This window comes from Marmota flaviventris, chromosome 9, assembly GCF_047511675.1.
Source record: "Marmota flaviventris isolate mMarFla1 chromosome 9, mMarFla1.hap1, whole genome shotgun sequence".
Lineage (NCBI taxonomy): Eukaryota > Metazoa > Chordata > Mammalia > Rodentia > Sciuridae > Marmota > Marmota flaviventris.
The window spans coordinates 103,786,416-103,812,672 of NC_092506.1; the positions used below are offsets into that span (position 1 = coordinate 103,786,416).

Sequence of the window (26,257 nt, forward strand, 5' to 3'; positions counted from 1 at the left end):
TGAATAATATAGTTTTCAAAATGCACTCTTTCAGCTTTTCTATAGAATTGAAAAATTTAACAAGTGAATAACTTTTTCCAGAACTTACTTGGAGAATGAATTACATGGCCCTTAATATGCTTGGAGCCCTTCCTGCATTCACACCCCTCCCAAATCAAGATTCCACCACTTACCAGCTTCTTTCTCAAAGCTATTATTTATTCTGTACAAGGTTCCACTGTACATTAGACATTCTTCTACTCTTGCTTACACAGTAAACAAGTGTACACCAGCCCTTGGGCTCAGATTCACAGGTCTTCCCTAGAAAAGGGTGTCAGGCCAGGTAAAACTCAGGGTGTCTTTCTCTGGTGCCTGGTCCCAGGAGCACTGGGATGGTCCAGGCTCCCTGGGGCACAGGCTGGGCCCAGCTGTGGGGTGTGCAAAGTGCACAGTGCTCCATGCCTCAGTGCTGAACAACTTTGCTCTCTGGGATGGCATGGAGTTTTGTCTAACAACTTAGGGCAAAACCCAGGAATCATACAACAGAGGCAAGATGTCCCCAGACACCCAGGCTCCAGCTCCTAAGGAAGGACCAAAGGCCAACACCAAGAGGAGCTGAGGGGTGGCATGGGCATCCCTGAGAAACTCGGTCCAGAGGGCCTGTGTCTAGGAGGCTCTGAGAAGGGGCAGGTGGCAGGAAGGCAAGGGGAAAGGGATGTTAAAAGAGAATAAATTAAAGGAGAGAAGCTCGAGGGACAGGGGGCTTGTGCTATCCTTCAAACAGCTAGGGAGTAGACCAGGGTAGGTAAGAGGTGGCGGGCAGGAAGGACTGATACACTATCGTAAGAAATCGTTTTACCTACTTCCCTCTTAGCCTCACTGCAATGCACAACGTACCAGGGGCTCAGGGCGGGACCCTATTTCCCCCAGTGGGTTTGAACATGGCACTGGGGAAAAGGGAAGGGACTGAGGGATATTTCAGGGAGGGGCAGTTACCCCCTGGTCCCCAAATGCTATAAGGCACAATTCTTGGAGGCAACTAGATTCCATCCAAAACAAAATGAAAAACCCAAAACAAAAACTTGTTTAGATCCCAGGTCTACTGTGGTGTGCTTGGGCCTGGCCAACCCCGCCTAGCACCACAGGGGGCTAGCACTGGGAAAGTTCTACTTGAAGAATTACACAAAAAGGACCAGCCCAACATGCCAGCTGTGAAGAGGTGTGGAGGAGAGGGTCTCCAGTCCGAACACTTTCATTACTGTAAGTAAAAAAAGCTGGGCATTAAAAAAAAAACCCAAACCAGCTTTCCTCAAAGATGTCCCCTTGCCTGTGCCCTTGGAGTTAGCAGCGTTAAGAGGGCTCTTGGCTCATGGGTGCTTCCTGCTCTGGACCGGTGAGCAGGTCCAGGTAGAGACAGGCGCCAGCTCCTCAACGGTGCCATGATTCAGGCAATGATGCTCCCAGAAGGCTCCAGAGGGCGCTGTCTTCCCAGGAGGCGCAGGGGCTGGAGAGGACGGCAGGTGGACGAAGATCTTCTCCCCACAGACTGCTGTTGTTTATTACACACAGGAAAAAACCACAAGCTTAAAAATGCACACAAGAGAAGCCGAGGGAGCACTGTGCTGACTCCGGTCTCTGTGTCCAGTGGATCTTCCCGCCAGGCCATGGCTTGGGGGCACCCAGCTCCTTGCTCCAGACCCTGACCAGGCTGCATCAACTCCTGCTCAGCAGCTTTATTTTAGTTTATTTTTCTCTTATTTGTCAGGTTTTTTTTTGTTGTTGTTGTTTTTTTTTTTTTTGTCTTTTTAAAAAACTTAGGGTGTGGGGCCACCACGGGGAAGGGGGAAGGGCTGTAGCTCCTTGCTGCTACATACGGGAGGGTGGACTGGCCAACTCGTAGAAGAGCAAATAGGCGTCGCTGGTGCGGACTTGGCTGGAGGACATGGGCGTGACACTGTGAAGAGAGCAGGGAAAAGTCAGAGTCCTGGCCCGGGAGGCCATCAGGTTCACAGAGCTGAGTGGCTGAAGAAGTGTGAGGCCCCTGTCTCTCACTTCTCTATTACACACCCACAGCCAAACTCTGTTGGTTTGGTTAGGTTAATACTGGGGGTTGAACTCAGGGGAACTTTACCACTGAGCCACATCCCTAGCCCTTTTTATTTTTTAAAAAAATTTGAGACAGGTCCTCCCTCAGTTGCTAAGGTGGCCTCAAACCTGGAATCCTCTTGCATCAGCCTCCCAAGTTGCTGGGACTACAAGGCATGCGCCACCAGGCTTGGCCCAACTTCTGTCTTTTGATAGCCTCAGGATGGGCAGACTTGTGTGTGTTAAGTAGCTTTTGAGCACGCACTGAGAGACATATGGTCTGACAGCCAGGAGCCCTGCCTGAGCCCCCTCTCTCACCTGGAGTCATTGAAAGTGTGCCATTCGCCTGTCACTGGACTTCGGCAGTAGGCTGTATAATGGCCGCCCATGGTGGTTCCGGAGTGATTGGACACAGCATACAGGTTGTAAACAGCGTGGTCTGGGGAGGAAATGCAAGGCATTGAGTCCGGAGGCATTCTCTACCGCCCTATTCCCTCCTCCTGCCTCTTCTTCCCAATCTTTTGCTAACTCATGTTAGCTTCCTGCCATTTCCTTGCTTCCCACCTGTATCTTAGACACTGTGCCCTGATTCTTCACTTCTTGAAGATACTCACTGGTGTTTTCTGAGGCAAATTCTCTCAAGTCCAGGTCTTTTAGTGGGAAATTCACAAATGTTGTGAGCTTGCTGGTTCGTATCCTGGATTCTGAGAACCGCTTCAGGTCTGGGATTGATGAGTTAAGGACAGATGGCATGGCAAGAACAGAGGCAACTAGATGAGACCACACAAGCAACTGCACCTTCCTCAGGAAGCAGAAAAGCAAACACAAGGAAGTCTACAAGTTTCAAATTTTCCTACTCTGCTCCCCTCACCAAAATTTTGGTGATTTTTGATGATCTCTTTGTCATCAGTCATTCTCATAAGTCAGGTCCCTGCTAGGTGCAGTGGCACAGGAGGCCGAGGCAGGAGGACTGCAATTTCAGTCAGCCTCAGCAACTTAGGAGACCCTGTCTCTAAATAAAATTTAAAAAGGGCTAGGGCCAGGTGCAGCAGTGCAAGCCTGTAATCCCAGTGGCTCAGGAGGATGAGATAAGAGAATCACAAGTTCAAAGCCAGCCTCAGTAATGGCGAGGTGCAAAGCAACTCAGTGAGACCCTGTCTCTAAATAAAATACAAAATAGGACTGGGGATGTGTCTCAGTGGTTGAGTGCCACTGAGTTCAATCCCAAGTACTCCCCCCGCCAAAAAAAAAAAAAAAAAAGCCAAGGCCCAGGGACCTTAAGGATACGGAGCACCAAGATCTTTGGGAACCTCTGGATGGAGAACTTCTTTATACATCTTTTTCTGGCTCGGCAGCGACAGCATGTCTGAAAGACAAGATAAACAGAGCTAAAGAACCTGTGGGAGAAATCAAAGGGCAAGTCCAGTAACTCCTCGGCTGGACCTTTCCCAGAGAAGTCTCATGGAAATATGTTGTTGCTGTCACCAAAGGATGACTTACTGGCTTTTCATCACCATCAAGCACATCCTCTTTGGTGAAGAGCCTCATGCAGTCCATTAGTGTTACTTCAGGATAACCTCGCTGGAGAAAAAAAAAAGTAAAGGTCAGCTGTTGATGACATGGAAGGACAGGAGGGAGCTCCAAACGTGGGGCAACAGTAGTGCATACCTTAGCAATGGGCAGTGAGAGGTCCCAGAAGGGATCAAAGACTGTAGAGCAGTAACCACAGTCGGTACATGTCAGGGAGCTCTTTAGCTGCCCAACAAAGAGATCTGGGAAGAGAAGGTCAGGAGATGCTGAACACGGGGGGTGCACACAGTCTTCTCACTGTTCCTGCCTCAGTTTGTTGGATGTGGGCAGAAGCAGAGTTCCCCGCAGAATGACTCTTAAGGCTTTTCTTTTTTGCAGTGCTGATGGGACCCAGGGCTTCACACGTGCTAGGCAAGTGCTCCCCCACTGGGCTGACCCCAGATCTACTCAGGGCTTTTCTTTTTTTTTTTTTTTTTTGAGAGAGAATTTTTAATATTTATTTTTTAGTTTTTGGCGGACACAACATCTTTGTTTGTATGTGGTGCTGAGGATCGAACCCGGGCTGTACTCATGCCAGGTGAGCACGCTACCGCTTGAGCCACATCCCCAGCCCATACTCAGGGCTTTTCATGCTCCGCTCAGGTGAAACAGATTACAATAAGGCAGCCATTTTTTCCGTCTGTGCACTTACCCCCAATCCGACTGTCTTCTCGTTCTAGATATTTCCTCCACATCTGTCGCCCTTTTTCATCATCACTGGGAACCAAAGAAGGAAGAAAACTAGGTCAGAGCTCTAACCATGTTAAGCTTAAGGGTATGTCAACGTGGATCTTTGATCTTCAAAAGCAAATCTGGTTCTCCCCAAAATCATTTACCCCAAAGAAATAGGCTGAAAATTCAAGTTCACAAAAGTTTTGTTTCCATATAGCATCCTCCCCTACTTACGGGAGATGATCAAGGTTCTCAGGGTTGGACTTAGGCCTCACTGTGACTCGGTTCACCTCATTGTGGAGCCCATCCAGAAGAAAGCGGAGGAACTCCTGAGCATCCTGCTGACTAACCCAGAGAAAAAAGTGTGAGCAACACTTCTGTATCAAGGCTCTGCTCTTGCTGCCACCCACCCTGGGAGGACATGTCTGCAGGGCCCTTACTTATAACCAACGAAGCGTGGTGCATATCTCTGGATCTGGGTCTTGAACTCAGAAGGGCTCACCACATCATTGGGGGATGAAGTCCATATGGTCTGGATTAGTTTTGCAAACTCTGTTGAAAGAAGAGAACAGAGAAAGGGTGTGGAGGGCAGGTGAGATATTTTCTATAAGAAACTCAAACTAGAATCCCAACAAAAAGTAGGCAAAGACAGAAAAGTAGAGAGGTATTTCTAAAACACAACTATTTGCACTATTCGAGTAGAGTGGAAAAAGCATCAAGTGAGGAAGCAGGGCCATGTCCATGCAGGATTCCTCACCTTCCATGAGGGTTGTGTGTGCATTGCTGGTGTGGCTGAGGTCCCGCATATAGAGCCTCTGGAGGCAGTAATCTCTCAGCTCCCGGGTGTTGCTCAGGCACTGCAGAATCGAGTTCATGAAGCACTGCAAGAGATGATCCAGAAAATCAGCGGGTACCACAGTATTGACCTTAAATGTCCCCCAAAGATTAGAAACTTGGACCCCAGCCCATGGTGCTGGACATTTTAAGTGGGGCTCTAGGGGAGGTCTTTAGGTCACTGGGAATACACCCTTGAAGGGGACTGTGGGACCCCAGTCTCTTTTCTCTTTCGTGTCCTGGCCATGAGGTGAGTGGTTTTGCTTTACCATGTTCCTGCCATGATGTGCTGCCTCACTGTAAGCTCAAAGCAATAGGGCCAATTAATTGTTCATGAACTGAAACCTCTGTGAGCCAAAAACCGTGTTGTCTTTATAAGTTGATTTATCTCTGGTATATATTTATCTATACAGTGGGGGAGATCAAACTTTTATGTGGCATCTCTATTACTTAGCACCAAAGTCTCTTTGTTTCATCTACCTAGAAATGAACTTCTTACAGCCTCAAGTTTCTCTTTTTCTATGTGAAGGGGGTGAAGTGAAGCAAATTGCTACTATTGGCCCAGGAGACATAACTGGTTGTTTACAACTGAGGTGAGCAAAAGGGAGTGGGTACGCTGGACAGAAGGGGTGGGAAGCAATGGGTATCCTCAAGGAGAAGGATCCAGGAGAGGAGCAAGCTGACAGTTAAAAGGGGAACTTCCTTTTGGCAGTGCTTCCTGCTGGGGGCGGGTGAGGCAGAGCCTAGCAATTCCATGAAACACTCGCCAGGAAGGACAGGTACCAACTGCCCTAGAGGGCAGGGAGTCAGTTGGAGCCAGGAAGGGACTCTGGTTAAATTTTCCCAGTCAGAAGAATAGGAGTGGCCCCAGGAAAAAGGTAGGCTAGGAAGAACTTACCGTGTTCCCAAGGTTTCGAAGACCAGCCAGACCCTGGGCACTCTTAGAATTCTGTAAGCAAAGAACACAAAATATGTAAGAATGAGGCAAAATGGCTGGCCCTCTGCTGGGCTCTCTCATGCAACTGTCTGCCAGCTGGAGCCATAGCAGCAGGCCACACCTGTTTTCTTTTCAACCTTAGTCCCTGTACCTTGGAGGAAAGAGGGCTGAAGAAAACACAACTATTTGCACTATTCGAGTAGAATGGAAAAAGCATCAAGTGAGGAAGCAGGGCCATGTCCATGCAGGATTCCTCACCTTCCATGAAGAAGGCTTATTAATTTCAACACACAACAAAAAATGTTCTTCAGGGGTTTTCTTTCTTGTATGCACTACATATTCCCCATCTTTATGTTATTGTAAATTCTCTTCTACAGTAGTGACTGGAGATTAGAACTACAGACTAGGAATTCATATATTAGAGTATTTAAGTCCCAAATCCAGGCCTGTCTCAAATGACCTACATTTAGACTAGATGTCCAATATAGAAAGCAGCTATCCTAACAGGCACTTCAAGGAGCTTATGAAAAGTTAAATGACAAAACACCCAATTAAGTTTCGATATTCAGCTGGGAAAAACTCAAGTCGTCTACCATTCTGAATTGCCAGAGACAGGTGGAATTCCTTCCAGCTGAGCTCAGCTCCTAAGGGCTGATGAAAGGCTGGGAGAATCCTCCCTGCCTGGTTCCGGTTTCAACATCCTGACTGGCCACTGACTTGAGAATCCTTCTTATGGCATACTGCAGCCAAGCCGAGGTGAGCACCTGGCTGAAGGTGCCACTCTTGCTCTTGTCTCTATTGTGGAGGTTGGTGAGGGGGCTGGAGAGAGAGCAGGTGCTAGATTGCGGACTCTGAGCATTGTTTGTCAAGGGATCTTGGCTAATCCTGGGCATACCTCCAAAGGAATCAGAAGACCTTTAGCCCAAAGGGTTAAAGAAACAGTTTGCAGGTGAGTCTGCCGCTCCCTCTTTCAGGAAGGGCACCTGGGAGCAGGCAACTCTGGAGCAACACTGGCTGGGGCATGCGTGGGGCCAGCTCAACCCTGATCAGAACAGGAGCCTGAAATAACTCAGCTAAAATTACTCATGCCATGTGCTGACAGCCTCATAGGCTGTCAGCAGCTCAAAGCCCATGAGATTGTCAGTTGGGGGGGGGGGTGGGGAGGAGCAGGTTGAAGGAGGGCTTTTCTCAAGAACTGCCTTGCCCATCCCATAAGAGGATCCCTTCCCTGGCCAGTTGTCAGGTCAAATCCTAACAGGTAAGGGAGAAAATACACCCAGAAGAGAGACCTGATTTAAAACTGGGGCTGGAAAGAACGCCTACTGGCAGCAGGTGGGGTGTGAGCATCCTGCTTGCTGGGGATGGCAGGATGCAGCCACAAACAAAATCTGAATTTTACCTCACTGACAGTCTAAACCCCAATGTTCCAGGAAAAGGGTCACCAGAGATGATTCCCCAGGACAGAGATCTTATTAGCATTTTCAGGCAGAATTGATGAAAGATTCCCAGGGGGCCCAACAACAACAACAACAACAACAAAAAAGGCTACAGAAGTCTCCATGTTGCCCATTTGGAACCATACTTAAATGTTAAGTGTGCCCACACAGAATGCCCACTCTTACACCTATTTTTGGCAGTGCTTTATTAGCTCTTATCCTCTGTGCCTCAGACGACATCTGTCTAAACAGGCTGTATATGCAAAGCATTCTACCACTGGTGACCATGTCCATATACACCAAAGCAGGCCCTCAGCTGAGACAATATCACACCAAGCACTAGTGGGGGTGGGGAAAGGGACACCAGAGTCATCTGCCTACAGAGGCACTCCTGTTTTCACTCTGACCCAGCAGTGGGAGGTAAAGGAGGGTGTTTCATCTCTCATGGTTACTATTCCTAAGGATCTAATACTTCTGTTGGTCTTGGGGTGGGGAAAGGAGAGAGGATCCTTTAAGGCATCACTAGACCCCTCTGCTAATTTTAATTTTTCTTTTTTAGGATGGGGAGTTGTGCTTTTGTCTAAAATTTCCTGAGTTTAAAACTGCATGCCAATTTCTGAGCACTCTGTGTGGAATGTGGGGGGTAGCAGTCAGGGGTAAGAGACTAGGGGAGATCAGGGCTGCTCTATGCCCAGCCAGATATTCTTCTGCCATGAATAGGAAATCAGGAGCTCTAGGGAAAGTCAGCACTTTCCATTCCAGAGAGGAACAAAATGTTCCAGGAGTGACCTTTCTTACAGGGCAAACAATCCTACCTCAGCCTGGCAGGCAGAGAGAGGCTAGAACTTGAGGAGGTGGGATAGAGACCCTGCAGAGGCAGCCTTTTACAGGGAAAGCAGAAGGAAAGCTGTTATGCTGAGACTCATGTGCAAAGAGTTGAGAAAGTTTGGACCCTGTGCTCCCTTATACTAAGCCATCAACAAACCTAGTTTTGACTCTGTAGCAAGCTCTGTTCTAGAGAGCAGATGCCACCTCTAGAGTTGGTAAATAGCACTCCTTTCCCAGGGCAGGAGCCAGGGCTCAAAGAGTTGTCCCCTGGGCTAATGCAGAGGTGTCATCTTGGGTATGGGGCCTACTGAGGTTTTTGTCTTCATACTGGAGACCCCAGTCTTCATATTGGAGACGCTTTTTACCTGCGCAGGGAGGGTCAGCCATGAGTCCTGGCTGCAGCCAAGGAGCCCAGTGTGGCCCTGGCACGGGGCAGGACACGCACTGCCAACACGGGAGCTGCTGCCTGTTACATAAGACCTGTCAAGCTCAGGCCCCTTCTCCCTTCCCCAAGGGGACGGTGCCCAGCCTCAGTCCCAGCATTACTCAGGGCAGCTGCTTCGATTGAGGGATCCCCTGCCTACTTCCCACACCTGGAGGGCCTGCAAGAGAAAGGAAGTTGCCCCCTTTTACCTGTCTGCAACTCCTCTGCCCTTCACGGGGTCAAAGGACCCCGTCACCAACCCCTGGGCGAGAGCCCTTTGGGAACAGAGTGGGAGGCGGCCCCTTCGACCAGCCTTCCTTGCTGGGGTCTGGCCTGGGAGGAGTCACCCGGCAGAGTCCAGCGTCCTGCCGGTTCCCTCACACACCAGCCCTAGTCAAGGTTACGCTTTCCTGCACCTGTCCTGATAGGTGCCCGGAATTAAGAGACCGAGAGCCACCTGGTGCCCAGGTCACCGACAGGGAGGGTAAGGGGGACTCGGAGGTTGGGACCTGGACAAGGGGAGGGGGCCGCGAGTAAGAGTGTGATCACCTGGGGAGGGGGCATTCCTTACTGGGAGACCATGGGAAAGGAGGGGTGGGGGCTGGGAAGAATCCGTCCCCCCCGCTGAGGGGCGCGTGGCGGTCCGGGGACATCCTGGGGAGGAGGCGGGACCCCAGACCCTTGGCGTGGGGGGTCCCGGAAAGGGGCCCGCGTACCTTGGCTTTGTTGAGCAGAAGCCCCACGAAGGTGGAGAGCAGCAGGGACGGGGAGAGAGGGGAGCGCGGCCTCAGCTCCTTGGCGAGGGCGGGAAAGGGGGCGGCCGGGGGCTCCTCGGGCAGGGTCACCGTGTACGAGGTGCGCATGCTGGGGGGCGGGCGGCGGGCTCGGCCCCACGTCTAACGTTGGTCAAGGGGGCACGGGGAGTCCCCGCGCGGTGCCACAGCCGGCACAGCAAGGCCGGCAAGGCTGCCACAGGACACGGTCCGCGGCGCCCGGCGGTAACCGTTACCGCGGGGCGGACCGCGCGCCCCTCCACCTCAACCTCCCCACCGCGCGCCGCCAACCGCCCCGGCTCGGCTCTCGCGCTCCCGCGGACTGCCAGCCGGGCCGGCGCCTCGGGCCCCGCGACGTCAGCGCCAGGGCGGAGCCAGACCCGAAGCCCCGCCCATCCCCGGCACGCGGACACCAGCGAGGCCGCAGGGCCTGCCCCCTGCCGCTCGCCGGTCCTGCTCCGCGCCGGGCAGCTAGGTGACTCCCGGCCCGACCCGGCCCGTCCGGGTCCGCCAGCAGCAAAGGGCGGTAGGTCCCCCGGAGGGGCGAAATCGAAACACGCAGCCCCAACTCAGAACAAGTTGTCGTTGGGGGCCGCAGAGGACGCCTCCTCAAGACCCAGCGTCACGCGGGTGAGCTTCCGCCCAGGCAGCATAGAACCCCGAACTTTTGGGTGCCGCAGATCATTTCGAGGACCCTCACGAGAGCTCCCTACTATTTTCAGGGCAAAATTCATAGATGGCATAAACTTGTGTTCAGCATTCAGGGGGACCCAGGTAAAGAAGACCCTCAATCTGTGTGGGTGGATGGGCCCAGGTAAAGAAGAAAGATTTCCACGGCCTTGGCACTGAGTTTCCATCCTCCAAGCTTAGTTTGGCCCATCATCAAGAGAGGCAGTACTGGTTTTATAAGGTACAATAGGTCACCGGCCCTTTTGGCCCCAGGAAAGAACCTTTTTTTGGGTACCCAATTACTCAACTCCATCTCTTTTGAGAATCTCAAATTTGAGTCGTTTGTGGGAGGTGGGGAGATCAGGGCTCAGCTGGTGTTGGGGTGAGCATTCTGCTCTGACCCCAAGTGCAGCAGTACTTGGAAGAACCAGGGGGTCTTGAGGGGCGGGTTTTTTTATGCTCCGCCCCCTCACCTAAAACAGGGAAGTGCACGAATCAGCCTAGAGAAAGTATCTTGTTTGGAGCTTGCTGGCTATTTTTAGCCAGTATCTTTAGCGTTTAAAAATACTGTGAGAGGCAGCAGTGTGTGCTGTTACTCATCTGTGGGCTCCTTCTGTTCCTCCTGGCGTGCTCATCCCCACATGTACACGAGCATTGCACACATGACCACAGACACATGGAGATTGGGCCCGGGACACATGTGTGGGCTAGGCCACCCACAAAACAGCAATTTAGTGATAATGGGAGGGAGAGTATCATCACCATGACCTCTTCTAGTACTGGTGACAGCAGGAGGGGGCAGGTGACAGGAACCGCAGGCTGCTGTGCTCTGTGATCCTTGAGGGCAGTCTTGTCTGGAGTGTGATCTCCAGACTCTGACCTAACCTGGACACGGCAACAGCCTTTTTTCCTCCAAGCTTCCTTCTCTCCAGCTACACCCTTTAGAGCAGGTCCTGTATTGTCTGCACAAAGCTTGAATTCAGTAGCATTGTGTCTTCTTTGAAACAACTACAGTGTCTTACATCCAGTCGGGAAGACTCAGGTAATGCCTAAGGCCATTCTCCATGGCCTCCCTCCACTGTCACCATTCTCCTGCTTTTCTGCTCCCTACCACCAACTGAACTGCTCTTATTCTCTGCTTAAAAAGAAAACTGCCAAACAACAACAGACCTGCCACTGATTAAGTCCTTATTAAATGTCAGACACTATTCTAAGGGCTTTATATATATTATCCAAGTTAATTTCCATAATTACATGATGAAGTAGTAACTATTATCTCTATATTACAGATGAAGCCCATAGAGGTCAAATGACTTGCCAGGATCCGAAGGCTAATAAATGATGACACTGTGGAATTTTGAGCCCAGACCTGTCTAATAACTCACACTTTTAACAATTGCTAAGAAATTCTGGGATGCCCTTTCTGCTCTCTGCCAATTACTTACTTGGAAATTCTGCTCAAAACTCATATCTTCCACAGTCTTCTCTAATTAACTCCACCCAGTTCTAAACACCCCATTACTGCATATCCTCAGTCTACTACTAGCATTCAGTTTGCATGCTATTAATTCATCTTAATGTGTTTATTTTTGTTTTATAAGTGTCTCTAAAACTTTCGTAAATGGTCTTAGATTGTGTGTGGTTTGTCTTGGTTGTGCCAGCATGCTGAAGCCTCCTCAAGGGCAGGGTTGTGGATTCTCTTAATGAGGTCTTAATGAAGACAGTCAGACCAGGCTCTGCTGGGAATCCTGCAAGTCCCACTGAGCCTCAGAGGGTGGGGTGTGAGTCTGGTTCTGCATGTTGAGCAAGTGTGCTGTGGGTGGGGGGGCACTGCCCAAGAGTGTTCACCTACTGCAGCATTTGGCCTGTGTCCCCATACTTAGAGCCAGTGACGTGAGCACTCCTGCCCCAGGACAGCTTGGCATTCTGCCATGAACATTCTCAATCGTTCCTGGGATGCAGGAGATTGGCAGGGAGCAGCTTGCAGGGAGCAGCTCGCTGGGAGCAGGGTGGGCCAGATGGGGAAAGCTCTAGTGTGCGAGTGCTTTGAGAAGTCTGGGGTGAGTAGAAAGACTTCACACAGGATTCAGTCTTATCCAGAAGGTCTGGCTGCTCCCAGACACAGCCAACAAAAAATTACAGCTTGTTTCTCAACTAGCCCAGTCCCTGGGAGACCCTTTTTCCCTAGTGCCATTTCTTGAAGTGGGCTTTGCACAAAGGAGATCATCTTTTGGGATCTGAGTGTGGCCTAGGCTCTGTGACTTTCTATGCTTAGGTATATCAAGATAATCTGAGCTGGGCTCATTCCTGAAGCCCAATACTCCCATTTCTCAAAACTTGGGCTTGCCTGCTTCCCATGTAGGATGTCATGTTCTTCACCTCACATCCTTCCTGGCAAGAGATGGAGTATGAATACATTAAACTCTGAATTAGCTCTGTGAGGCCAGGACCTAAGATTGTCCTCTTTCAGATCTGAATATTGGTCCAGAGTTTGGTGACATTGCTTGGGCTTAGGCATATGTCTCAAGGCCAGTGGCCTGGTTCCTAGCAAGTACCTACAGTTGCTATAGTAAATGGATAGACTGGTGGTCTGATTGACTGAGAGATGAAAAGGTAGAGGCTCCGAATCCTTGTTAGGGGTTGAGCTTGTAGTCCACAGTGTGCCTTGGGAGGAGGGTCAGTCTGCTTCCCTCACTAGCTGGAGGAAGTTCTGTGTCCCTGTATGACTTGGATCCCCCCCTCCACACACACAAGAGGCCAAGATAATTCTCTGTACTCTTTTAAGCCCCAGGCAGTCTGGCCTGAACCAGCTGGATTCCAGAAGCCCACATACTTCCTTCTCTTGCTTATACCTCTGTCCAGGGTGCCAGTTTTACTTATCCATTGAGGTAAGGGGGGCAGGCAAAGAGCCAAGTGTGCAGCTCTGGGCTTTGAACATGATGTTTATTTCTAAAGCCGATGGTCAGTGGAGCGGCTCCCCCAGGGGCAGGGAACATTTTGCCAGGCTTGGATTAACTTCTGCATTGCTGAGCCCCACCCCAGCACCACATTAACTCCTGAAGATGTCGTGGGGTAGGGGCAGAGGAAAAGGCAGGGAGGATGGATGGTTCTGGTCACTGATTGAGAAATCAAACCTGGGTTTGGCAGTGCTAAGGCCACCAACCAGGTCACAGCCCACAGCCAGTCTTCAAGGAATGGAGACATCAGCATCTTGCTGATTCTAATCAAACCACAAACTAGCTGTCCTTTCCTTCTCAGCAGCTAGTACTGGCCCTCCCTGGCTGTGAGAACTCTCCATTAATGCTTTCCCTGAGTGACCTTCCTGTGCTGGCAGCACAGATTCAAGTCCTCTGGAATTCTGATCTCCTCAGGGTAGCTGAGTGAGCCTGGGGTGAGGATGGGCCCCAGGGTCTCAAGCTGCCAAGCTGGACAAGCCAGCAGGGATGCAGTCCAATGTGGCCAAGTCAACAGGAGTAAGGGATGAGAGAGGAAGGTCAGCTTCTCTCTCACCTAGGAGCTCTTGGGCAGCCCTGCCATCCTCAGCTGCTCTCCATGGAGAACCACCACTTGCTGCAGGGCAGCATTCAAGTCCAAAGTCCCACCTGAGAGGAAAATCACATGACCTCAGTTTATATAATCTCCCTGTCATTGAACAGCTGGAACCCAAGGCCTCAGAAGATGAGTCAGCAGCCCCAGGGGCAAATAGGACCCAGGTACTCAGGTTCCATCGCTTGTAGGAACAGTACTCTAAGCTGAGAACAAGGGTGTGCAGGAGAATTGGCTGGGTCAGACTCCGAGCCTTGGTCTCTGACTCTCTGTTGAGGAGCAGGTGCCCAGCCTGCTGACTGTGCTCAGGAAGGCCCTGGGCCAACCCCTGGCTCTTCTTGGGGAGAGAGGGGGAGTCTGGGAGGGGTGAGTGTAGGGCTGATGCCAGCAGGCAGAATGCCAGGGCTGGCAAGGAGCAGCTGGAGGGGTGGAGCGGAGGAGGATTAGGAAGGATTGTAGGGGTTAAAGCGCAGCCTGGCAGGGCTCAGTGGGAACAGCTTGTCCTTCTACAGGCCCCAGGAACAGGAGAGGTGGGGCAGAGTGGGGAGATGATGGGTCGGTGCTCCAGCTCCTGGCTCTGCAGGGCCTAGCCACCTGGGCTGGCTTGTAGTCCCCACTGGGGGTAACCAGCTATTATTTTTCACCATCACTGCCCTGCCTGGCTCACCTGTCTGCATTTTTAGCCGAAGGTGAAGCCTTTGGGCAGACCCTCATTGTCCTAGCGCTGTGCTGCACCCCTCAGACTGGCATTTTGTTGGTGTCTGCACAGGCACGGGGAGGGAGTTGTTCAGAATTCATGTTCCTCCCCACCAGTTCTTTACTCATACTCAGTGGAGTCTGTAATATTCCAAGTTCATGATGGCTGTTACTGTTAATTAGGGGAAGGAGTCTCGTTGGAACAGTTATATTCCTGCTCAGGGCTTGCGTCTGACCTCCCTTTCTCTTTGAAAACCAACTGTAGGTCAGGTTAGCCCTTTGAGAGTCCTAGGGTATAGGACACACTTCCTCACTTGTTCCTCCTACAGGGGGGCCTCTCCCCACTGCAAAATACATCCCCCCTTTATCATCTCCATCCCATCTCAAGTTTATTTTTGGTGTTGGGGATGGAATCCAGGGCCTTATGCATGCTAGGTAAGTGCTCTACCACAGAGCCACATCCCCAGCCCTGCCTCTTATGTTTGAATGAACTATTCCATAGCATTTTACTGATTTTAGATTCCCCACATTCATTATTTGTTTTGAGCCTCGTGGCATTCCTGTGAGATGGGCAGGGCAGGTGTGATCATTCCCTTTTATAGATGAGGAAATACAGCTCAGCTGATAGGTGTCCAAGATTTACAAGGCAAACTGTACCTTCCAGAGGTCATGGGAAGCCTGCCTCAGCCTCACATGACCTCTTCCTTTCTCACCACTGACTGCACTTAAACACACCCAGGACAACCTCCTATTGTTATTATTTGAGAACTGATTTCTCCAAGTGAATTGTGAGTACAACAAAGGCAAACCAATGGCTTGCACATCTCTTGCCTTCCAAAGCACCTGGAAGAGTACAAAGAGGATTGACATTTACTGAGCACCTACAATGTGCCAGGCACTTTCACATACATTACTGTTAATTCCTCACAAAATGTATGAAGTGGGAACTATGAGCACTCTCATTTTACAGAACAGGAAACAGGTTCAGAAGTTAAACAACCTACTCAAGTAAGCTAGATGCTGAGCACTCAGTACTAGGCATTGAGTGTCGGGCTAGTAAAGCATGAATGAATGGATAAAAAGATGAAAAGATGCCCACACCCCAAATGGAGATCTGAAGAGAAACTGGACCTGATTTTAGAAAGAAGTGGACTAGGCCACATGAGCCGGGTTGTTCTCACCTGTATAGGACACAATCAGCTTCCAGAAGTGAGAACAAAAGGAGTGAGGTAAACAAAGGTCTTAGGCCTCTGAGCCCCCTGAAGTCACTGTAGGGCATCCCTGACCACTTAAGAGTGTTGTGAATTGCTTCTGGATGGGGGCAGAGGGGAAGGATGTTAGGGCCACTGTGTTTGTCCCAGGGCAGTGTGCCACTCCTCTGAGGTCCTCTCTCAAAGCTTCTCTCTCCCTGGTCCTGGGGGTTAGGGTGGGGCCAGTTGGGCCCTTGGGAAGGGCAGCAGACTCCAGGGAGAGCTGGCCTGTGAGGAAGGAGGCAAATTCCCAGTGGAGTTTGACTCCTAGTTGAGACACCCTGCTCTCTCATGATAGGGTATTGGGGTAGGGTCTATAATTCAGTATTTGGGGAGCAGGTTTTCAACTTGAACATGCTTAGAAATCACACGAAGAACTTGTGACAAGGGCAGATTCCCAGGCATTATCTCCATAGAATTTGTGTCAGTGGGTCTGGGTACACTGTTAAGTCCTGCAGGTGATTTTTGATATAGGTAATCTGCAGACTCCTCTTGGAAAAACACTGCTTACCGGAATGTTCTGTTTTGAGCAAAGGGAGGCAGTCCCCAGAAGCTTCTAGGACCTATGCCACCTCATGAACAACATCTGACTTGTCCAAGTGAATCCTGCTCCACCTTAAGCATACCTTAAGCACAGTTCTGTGAGAGCAGGTGTTTCTCTTCCGGGTCAGCTCTCCTGACACAGTCTCACACTTGCTTCTACACTAGGTCTACTAGTTCTACTAGCTCTTTAGTACAGGCAACCCTGCCTTGTTGGGGTCTAAATGACCTGGGAGACTCCAGCTTATCTGTCTTCCTTGGTACTTCCCAGATGGCCCAGCAAGACCAAGGCTCTCTAAGTAATGCCATCAGAATTGTTTTCTCAAATCTTTAGTTATGACACACTTTACAGTGCCCTGTCTCTAGAGCTGGACCCTTACTCCCTTTGCCTAGGCAAGAGCTCTAAGCAGCATTTCTTGCTGTGGCACAGCTGTTGTTCACAAAAGGCACATGACCTATGAGAGGGAGTAAATAAGGTAATGGAGATCACACAGCATCCAGCCCTCTTGCCTGTATGCCTATCTACCTGTCCATCCAGTTATCCATGAATCCATTCACCCAACTCTCCATCCATCCACCCACCCACCCACTCATCCATCCATCCATGAAGTCAGCAGGTCAGCTGAGTTCCATGCTCTATGAGGCACAAGAGGGATCTAGAGATAGGATCTTTTCCAGTCTCTGACAACTCGCCATCTAATGGGCACACTAATAACTACAGAAAAGGTGGAATGTAGTTAATGCCTCTGGAGAGGTATTTTCAGGAATTAGATATGAGGGAGACCATGCTAGTCAATTGGTCAGTCTCCAGCAAAGCTGCTTTCTTGGTTCCAACCCACACAGGAATATAGAGGTATTAGATTGTCTCAAGCCCTAGTAAAAAATGTCTCCACAATTTTCTCCAAAGGCACTTTAGTCCTGGTGTCCAGACATGCTGGGCCTTAGCCCATTAGTGTCCATTAGAGGAAACTTCCTCTTCTTCTGGTGTCTTAGGCCCAGATGTAAAGCCTGAACAAGAGAGATGCAGCCAGAGCAGACAGGACCCATTTGCCACAAGGAACCCTGGTAGTCTGGAGGCCCCAGCATCTAGCTCCCTGGCATTTTGTCCGGAACAGGATAGGTGGAGGATAGCAGTGTGTGTGTGTGTGTTTGTGTGTGTGTGTGTGTTTGGGGAGTAGCCAGGTCATTTGGAGAGTGATGCTGAAGCACCTCCAAGCATACAGGTCCTTGGGAGAGCGGGAACCCTCTTACCCTGGCAGTGTGACAGGAGGGCACCAGACATGCTGGGATGACTTTTCCTGCTTGTCTCCACTAGGCTTGCCATCCACCATCAGTTAGGTTGGAAGTCCTGACCTTAACCTGGCTCTTCTGCATTAGCAGCTGTCTCCCCAGCCCATCACTGGGTCCCCAAGGGTAAACTCACCAAGGCCTCTCGTACTGGTGAGCTGGAGCGGCTGGGCCCAGGGGCCTGGCCCTTGCTCTTCTCCCACAGCGTGTAGCGGCCACTGGGTCGGAAGGTGGGACTGAGAACTTCAGGGACTCGTGAGGAAGGGGCTTGCGTGAGCACCTGAGGTGCACTGCCCTTGCGACCATAGTTCTCTAGGTAGTCGGTCAGGTACTCCGAGCGGCTGGCTGCCTGGTAGAGCCCCTGCAGGGCACAGAGCTCCTTGCGTGTGCGGGCCAGCATAGGGCTGTGGCCTAGGTTCCCGGGGTCTATCCGGTAGCCATCTGAGGTCCGGTAGCTATCTGAAGTCCGGAGGCTGGAGAAATCCCGAGCCAGGTCTGATTGGCTATTCGATTTCTTCTGGGTCAAGGTTACCCCCTGGTCACGAGCATTCACAGGCAGGTAGCTGAGGGAGTTGCTGGTCACTCCGTAAGGGAATCCACTGCCCCCACTAAGTCCACTGCCTGAAGACCGCTCAGTGCCCCGGGTCTGACTCTCTGCTCGCTTACTACCCCCGATGATGTCAGGTCTCAGCAGGGGGCGTCCCCGGTCATAGTCCAGGATGGAGGAGGGGCCATAAGTGCGGGGACGGGGGAGGAAGCCCGTGGCGGGGCTTGGCTTGAAACCAAGCTTCTCCTTCTCCAGAAAGGAGGCGGCCAGGTTGGCCCCATAGGAGGAGGGGGTATAGGTGCCATAGCCCGATTTGGCATAAGGGACATCTGTGTAGCGGGCCGATTCTGTGTAGCGCTTCAGGGTGGAGGAGAGCTGGGACATCCTTCAGGGCGGCACTCAGTGGGGTCTGGGAGCCTCATGGGCTGAAAGACAAGGAAAGCAGTTGTCAAAGGGCCCTGTCATGTGCTGGCCCTCTGTTGTGCCTACCATCCATCCCAGATAGACCAGGACGTTAGGGCTTAACTGGGCCATCCAGTCGACAAGAGGCTACCTGGCTGCCAAGAAACACACACACACATTCAGGTGTGCCCTTGTAGTCACACCAACATCCATGCATTCACAAAAGAAATCAGCATCTGCTATCCTGTCCTCACCTCTGCAACCTTCTAAGCCACAACCCTTCTCCAGCCAAATCCTATCTGGTTCCTGTGCTCAGATTCTGAAGAAACTTCTGAGCTGGGAATGCTAGGTTCCCGGGGTCTAGCCTGTAGCCCGCTGAGATCTAATAGCTATGTGAGGTCTGGAAGCTGGAGAAATCCCACTCCCACCCCCTGACTGAGAACTCTGGACTTTTTTCAAGAGTCATCATGGATTCCTGCCCTCTGACTTAAGTAACGAGCAGGAGCTCTTTGGCATTGTAGACTGTCTGCTGTGATGACCTGAAGATCATGGGAAGAGATCTCTCACGAGGAAAAAAGGCTCCTGAGAAGAAGTGATGGGGATCAGTGGGCAGGGGAGGTGGTGAGGGAGCATTCAGCAGAGGGACTGGACATCAGTCTCCACACTGCACCCCAGAGTGCTTCCCTGAGAATGGAAACCTGCTGCTTGGTCCTGCAGTGGGGATACTGCTGTGGCCAAACCCACCTTCTTTACTGAGCTTAGCCTTCTGCGGAGTTAGGGCCTCAGGGCTTCCCAGGGATTCTCCTCCCAACAAGGATGCTAAATTGCTCCTGTTAAAACTTGATTTGGTCAAAGGGGCCCCCTAGAGGCCAAAATCCTGCACTTCAGGTGACACCACTCCTCCCTGGCCAGTGGGTCTGATGAAGGAACACAGAAATCACAGAATGTGGAGCTTGGAGGTCCCTAAATGATCATGCATTTTAACTTCTCTGTTGGACAGATAGGAAAAATGATGTGGTTTGATCAAGGCCACACTCTGGCAAAGTCAGGATTGGAATCCATGTCTTTTAGTATGTGACCCAGCACTCTTTCCATTTTTCTCCCCCTTCAAAGTTAGGCTCAGCTGGGGATACCTATAGTGCCACCATCACCCCAGCATAGCAGGCTTCATCTCCACTTTAGCAGGAGTGGCAGGAATGCTTTAGAGAGAGGAGCAAGTAGGCTCAGGCCCCTTTCCTCAAGGGTCCTCAGGGGCTCTTGGGGAGCTCCCTTGGTGTGGGGATGAAGACCTTTCTAAGACTCTCAAGATATCGTGTGTGCAGGGGCCAGCTTTGATTCCCTGTGAGAGACTAGCTGGGCAGTTTTTTACTACTCTTTTAACCTCTTTGAGCCCAATTTCTTCACCTGTAAATGAGTATAATGATTATCATCATGATTCCTATCTCACAGGGTTGTTGTGAGGAATAAATGAGATAATAACACGTGAAAGCCCCTAACAATGACTAGTTATTATCTCCTCTCCCAGCCCCTGCCAGGCAGCCTGGCTCTTCCCTATAATAATAATGTCAGGACTGGCCATCTCCCAGCCTGGCCAGCTCCTGACCTCAGCCTAGGCACCAGGCTTCCTCCTGCAGCCCCCAGAGAGATTAGTGGGCAGTGGGCAGACACCTAGTTGTTTAACAGACACTGGCTCAGGCAGCCCACAGCCTGCGTGCGTTAGACCAGAAACCCAGCTCATTAGAGCAGAGAGGACCTGGTGCCAAGCCCTAAATGCTTAAGGCTTGGAAGAAATCTCTAGAAACCCAATCCATGCAAGACTTGGGATAGATGTAGGGGTGGGAGATGAGCAAGTGGTGACTTCCATGTAGGACCCAGAACATCACTCTGTGACTCTGCTAGAGGTTTCCAGCAGTTTTAATTCCAGGCTGGCCTCGGGAAGGCCCATCCACCTTACTCTCTGCCCTTACTTGCTTGGCCCACGAAACCCCTGCTACCTTTCATGTACTCTCCCTTGTCCCCTGGCTCCCACCTCCAGCACAACTTTCACTCCTATCTAGGAAAAAGTAACTGGGGGACCATCTCATCCAGGGAAATGATGGGAGAGAGAGAGGCTCAGGAGTGAGGGCAGAGGACCAGACCTGCTCTGTTTCACTTTGGAGAACTCCATCAATAATGCAAAGTCAAAGAGACTCCAGGTCTCTGGAGCTGGGCTCTGGACACCCTGCCACCAATCAGATATTCCCTCACCTCCAGGGCATGAGCTCATGGCTAGTCTTTAACAGCTCACCCTCCCCTCCCCAGCACTCCCGGGGGAATTGGTATTCTGCGGCAGTGCCTTAAGCCCATGACCTCTCCAGCCCTGCTGACGACGCAGAAGTACTGGGCCAAACAAGGTACAGCAGATAGGAACAGGCAGCCCTGGGGGGGGGGGGATATGGAGGTGGAGCCATACCTTCTGTCCCAAAGAATCCCAGGAGGGATCCCAGATCCTGGCTCTCCCGTCTTCTCTAATCTGGCAGGCAACTGCCAGGCCTCCGCCCTCCCCCAGCAACCTGGGAGACATGCCATCACTAACACCCCCTAGAAGCTGCCACTCAGCTCTGATATCTGTCGAACAGTTCTCATGTCTAGGGAGAGGGTCCTTACTGGGGCTTGAACATATCCCCCTACCCCCACCAAACCCAAGTCTCATTCTTCAGAAGAGTCCCAGCACTTTCCATGTGATAAGACAGCTTGGGTTGACATTACCTGGCACTGCTGTCCCTGGAGGCTGCAGAATGCACCACGGGCGGGAGCTTGGGCTGGGGCCCTGGCGGTGGCCTTGCTGCGCAAGACAGGGACAGAGCGGGCACTCACATGGCTGCGAGTTTCCCTGTTGCCACAGGAACAGCCTGGACTGAATGGCCCTTTCATGGGGCAGTGGGAGGCCAGCCGATTGGCTGGGATCCCCCGTACTCCTCCCTACCCAGTGTGGGGCCCCTGCTGCCCAGCTCCTTTCACTGTTTACCCAGAGCTGGCAAGTATAGGCATGTGGCTTCAGGCAGCACCTCCCCAGGTGCCCGCCACCTTGGACAACAGGGGCAGTCCCCTACCCACGCTCCTCCTTCATGCCATCTTTTCCAAGGTTCCCAGCTCTTCCTTTCTCTGAGATTCCCCATCACTTTGATCAGTTTACCCCTCTTTAGAGGTGCACTAGCATTCCTCTGCACAGAGGAACTCAGCTTCCTGTAGGGGACATCTGATCCAAGCAGCTGTCACCTGGCCAGCTGGTGCTCTACACCTATGGACCAGGCACCAAGCACACTGAGGACTTCACATTGCAGGTTCTGATTTCACCTTCTCTGCAGCCCTATACCAACACGTGCGGCCCTCACCATGCGTCCCGCTTCCTTCTGAGCGTTCTTATCAGCCCCAGAAGTCTCAGTGCAGGGGTGAGCTGAACTTTTTCAAACAGAGGGCTGCCTCACACTTACAAACATTGTTGGAAAGGTCAAATTATTAAAAAATTAAGAATTTATTCACAATTCAAAAATAAATGTACAAGAAATTTAATAAGTGAAACTTTCAAATGAAGTTTTTAGCATTATATTTGTGAAGGTATTAAAGCTTAAAATGGCATTAAGACTTGGGGCACAGTGTTGACGTGGTCCTCCGGCTACGTAATAGCAAGAGGTGTTGTTACGATGCTCATTTGCTGACAAGGAAACTAGGGTCCCTGGAGTGATGTGGCCATCCCAGAGCCTTGCTGGAGCAGTCACAGAGTCGGGTTAGGACCCTGAAGCCAAGACCCCCACTTGATACTTTCTTGGGCTGAGGTAGGGCTAAGGACCTGTGAGGTGGATGTGGGGAGAGGACCACTGTAGGATCCGGGTGTCCACTCTCCAGCAACAGAATGGGGGTTACTGACTCTCACAGGAGCAGCCCTCTGGATTTTTTCCTGCAGGTGAATGAAAATGAAGCCAGGTGCAACCTGAGCCCCAGCATAATACTGATTGGCCATGAGATGGTCTAGGAGGCTTCCATTTCACTCATGGTGCCAAACTCCTATGTGTCCCCTGGCACCAGCATCTACCCCAGCTCAAGGTCCTTGGCCCCCTGGCTGTTTGAACATGTCCCCCAGTCTCCTAATCTGACTGCCATTCAGCCCACTCCCCAAGGCATCTATGCTAGGTGAATAAGGGGTTAATGAGCCCTGTCCCCTTGGGGCAGCCATCTCCTTGCGTCAGCCACTGTCATTTCCTGTAGCTCACGTGAAGGGCTCCCTAACCTGCCCAGCCAGGGGAGGGACTTGCTCCCCAAGAATCCCAGGCACTCCTGGCCCTGGGGGCAGGAGATGGGTGATGCCCCACATCCCAGCAATCTTCGCTTGCCAAGATCTGCTTGGCTCTCTGGAGTGAAGATATGCTGGCTTCCTGGCCACAGAGCCCCAAGTAGCTTCAGGGTCACACCTAAACAGGGTTAAGTCTCTTCCTTCCTACCCAGGTGATCAGAGCAGGTGAATGAGGAGTTCTAGTTAGTCTTGCTGGGTGCTCGGGAGGAGCGTCCGTGGTAGTGATGACCTCAGAGCTTCCAAAAGCTGCTTGCTAACCGCATCAGAATGTGCTGACCCTGAAGGCTAAGGGGGGTGAGACGGGGGCCCTGTTTCCCTCCACCTACACTCTCTGATTCTTAGTCTGGCTGCTTTGGTCCCCTGCTCCCCTGTCTGGATACAAGCATCCAATTCTGGAAGGTGGGGAAGACACAGGTTGAGGATGGGGGTGGGGCATAGTTATGTGCCCATTCTGTCTACTCCTAGGCCCCAGGAGCCTCAACCTATACCCCTCCTCTAACCTGTCACTAGCAGCTCTCCCTATCAGGAGCTAGCACTGAGGGACCCACTAGCTTATCTGCCATAGCAAGGGGTCATCCAAGGGAATTTGGATTCATCTCTATCTTTCTGGCTGCTGGTAATAGTCCAGGGGGTGGCAGTGGGAGGGGAGATAAAGAGATTGGAGATTAAGGCAAGCATCCTGACTGGTGGAGAATAAGTGGGTGGGCCCAGGGCAGCATCTCTATAGGGTGCTTCTTGACTTGGGTTTGGGCATCTACAGGTACAAGAAAAGGCAAAGAAATGGGCTCCAGGCAGTATTGTTGTCCTTACATTCTCTTTTGCACCTACTTCTGCCCAGGCACTCTCCAGGTGCCCCTTCCCCAGGGAAGAGTTCTGTCCTTCTCTCTCTCCTCTAGGGCTTTAGCTGTCCTCTTTACTCACCTCCCGAGGAGCTTTTGGTCTTGCCAACTGCACCCACCAGGCCCAACGGTGGCCTCTCATGAGCTCCCCCAAACTCATTCATGTCTGTCATCTGGACAGCTGCCCAGGCAAAGCTCAGACACCAAAGGGGCTGCTACTGACCTGTGTCCAGGGGCACTGGATGGGACCTGGGGGCTTCCTCCCCGGGAGGGCAGAGAACGCAGTGGAGAGCCCAGAAGCTGGAGTCTGACTCTGGGCTGGGTAATCCGGAGCTCAGGTTACGCTGGATATATATAGTATCTTATCTGACCTCCCAGAGAAGGCAACTTGCATTCCAAGCCCCGGGAGAATTAAAGGGGCAGTGGCATGCCCACTCTTCATGGGCCACTTGGTTTGACTGGTGCCAGCCAAGGAGTCCTGCTAAGGACTAAGACTCTCGGGAGGAGGCATTTTGAAGTGTAACAGTGGGGGAATTCAAGGGGAAACTGGATGGTAGAGGACTGGGGTGGAAATTGAGACAAAAATAGGAAGAGGCTGGATTCTGTGGAGCTGTCAGTCATAGAATTAGAGAACAGGAAGAAGCCTTACTGCTAGTTACAGCTCCTGGAATTTTGAGATGGAGTAGACCTAGCTCAAGGGCACACAGACAGCTAGAGGCAGACAAGACCTTTACTCAGGTTTCAGTTCACTACTTTTTTACGATAGACTTCTAAGTCTAGGCCTGAATTCCAGTTCTTCTCCCTATTGGATCTGAGTCAGTGAGCAAGTCACTTAAGCTTTCTGAATCTCATTTAGTCTGTAAAGCTTGATTAATAAAATATAATAATAACAATAATAATAGTATACCTCAAAGTTGTGAGGATGAAATAAAATAATATTTGTAAATTTCCTGGCATATAGTAAGAGTTCAGAAAATGATGATTGTAGTGAATACTTCCACTTCTTGTTTTAGTGAACAGCAGTATTAGTAGTAGCAGTTGGTGATCCTTCCTAGAAGAGGACCCTAACCTAGAAGAAAAAGGCCTCAGGCCACCCCTCAGGGAGTGCTCTGTTTTAATGCCAGAGAATAGCCCTGTGGTTTTCTGAACTGGCCCACATCCCAAAAGTGGGAAGGGCAAATGCCAGTTGTCATATTCCCAGATGTCCAGTCCATCAAAGTGAGACAGGACAAGCCCATTTGGGTTCCCTCCCCATTTATCTGGAAAAATATAGCAAGTGTAGCTTCCCCCAGACTGCCAGGAGACTCTCTGGCCCCTCTGGAGTGGTTCCACTCTACCTGCTGGAGGGCTCGGGATTCCTGGGCCGAAGAGCTGTGCTGGGCAGGGTCACAAGGAGGAGCAGGGTTCTTGGCCTTTCTGGCCTTGGTGCACCTGTCTGCTCTCAGGATGAGTCTCCTGTTTCTCGATGGCTCTCCCTGAGGACTGGGAGGACCCATGCTGGTGCCTCCACCCTGTCTCAGCACAGGCCACTGACTCAGCCTGGGTCCTGATGATGCACTTCAGAGGACGCCCTCATTCCAGTCCTCATTCCAGTCACCATGCATCTGTCTACAGCATCAAAAGAGCAGGGGAATGCCCCAAAACTAGATCATCAACCCTCTCCTTTCCTCTGGCTTTGCAGGTGGATTTGAGGGGTGTTCTCATGCTTGGTCCTGGGGAGATGAGCAGCCCCTACAATTTTCCAACTCAGCCCTGTTTTAAAAGCATCCAGGTTAAGAGCTAGGACTCCTCAGAGGAGAGCAAGGATGGGTTGGCCTGGGTGTCCCTTGGTTAAGTTGCTTGCCTGGAGCACCACATGCCCACTTCTGGTTTGGGATTTAGGAGAATTTCAAAGTTGCCTCTTTCTGATTTGGGATTGGTGGAAAATCTCTCCTTCCGTTTAACTGCTGCGCTCCCCAAAACCCCTCCCCCCTTTGGCAAACTGACCAGAGACAGCCCCCAGGAGCTTTAGGAGCAGGTAGTAAGTGAGCTACAAGCACACGTGGGGAGGGGGATCGTCAGCGTCCAGGCATCACTCTCGGGCCACATATTACACCGGGCACAGCGACCTGGACCCTCCGAAGCAGCATTTCCTTAGAACACACTGATCTGTGCACAGATGGCTCTTCCTGGCACCCTGCGCTGTCAGCTGGCAGCCCCCCTTACATAGTGGGACCCACAGCTGGAGCTCCCCCGCACAGCTGGCCCTCGCCCTACATTTCTAATGTCCATTCTGCCCAGACTATCGTTGACACCTCACTTTCTGAGCTTCAAACCGGCAGTGACCCCCCACATCCCTCTTCCCGGATCTCCGACAGGTGGCACATACCTGCCTCTTCTCGGAGGATGGACGACGAGTCGAACCGGGCACAAGCATGGAGCTGCGGGTGAGTCCTGGCTGGCACTGGCGCGGCGCAGCGAGCAGCAGCTGACGCAGAGGGCTCCCTGGCCTCGGCTCCTGCCCGCCTCTCCCCCACCTCCGCCGGGGGCCCAGAAAGGACCTCCCCGGGAAATCGGCGCCACCCAGCGGGCAGCCGCCTCATCGCGCCAGGGCCGGCAAAGCCACACCCCGCGT

General features: G+C 51.6%; 1 protein-coding gene across 3 annotated transcripts; it reads right to left on the reverse strand.

The window, feature by feature from the left end:
• Positions 1–201: 201 nt before the first annotated feature.
• Usp2 (ubiquitin specific peptidase 2) lies at positions 202–26,257 on the reverse strand. Of its 3 annotated transcripts, XM_071616775.1 has the most exons (14): positions 26,012–26,257; positions 17,662–18,497; positions 6,038–6,088; positions 5,063–5,186; positions 4,746–4,857; positions 4,540–4,650; positions 4,286–4,350; positions 3,733–3,836; positions 3,565–3,645; positions 3,352–3,430; positions 2,679–2,786; positions 2,383–2,503; positions 1,854–1,933; positions 202–1,528 (listed from the first exon to the last, which is right to left on the reverse strand). In XM_071616775.1, exons 2-14 carry the CDS (start codon positions 18,454–18,456, stop codon positions 1,347–1,349), a joined length of 2,013 nt encoding a protein of 670 aa, XP_071472876.1. In that variant the 5' UTR covers positions 18,457–18,497; positions 26,012–26,257; the 3' UTR covers positions 202–1,346. The 3 variants fall into 3 exon arrangements, with proteins under 3 accessions (XP_071472876.1, XP_027786604.2, XP_027786607.1); XM_027930803.3 differs by having other exon boundaries at positions 1,441–1,933; XM_027930806.3 differs by lacking the exons at positions 17,662–18,497; positions 26,012–26,257 and adding an exon at positions 9,481–9,859 and having other exon boundaries at positions 1,441–1,933.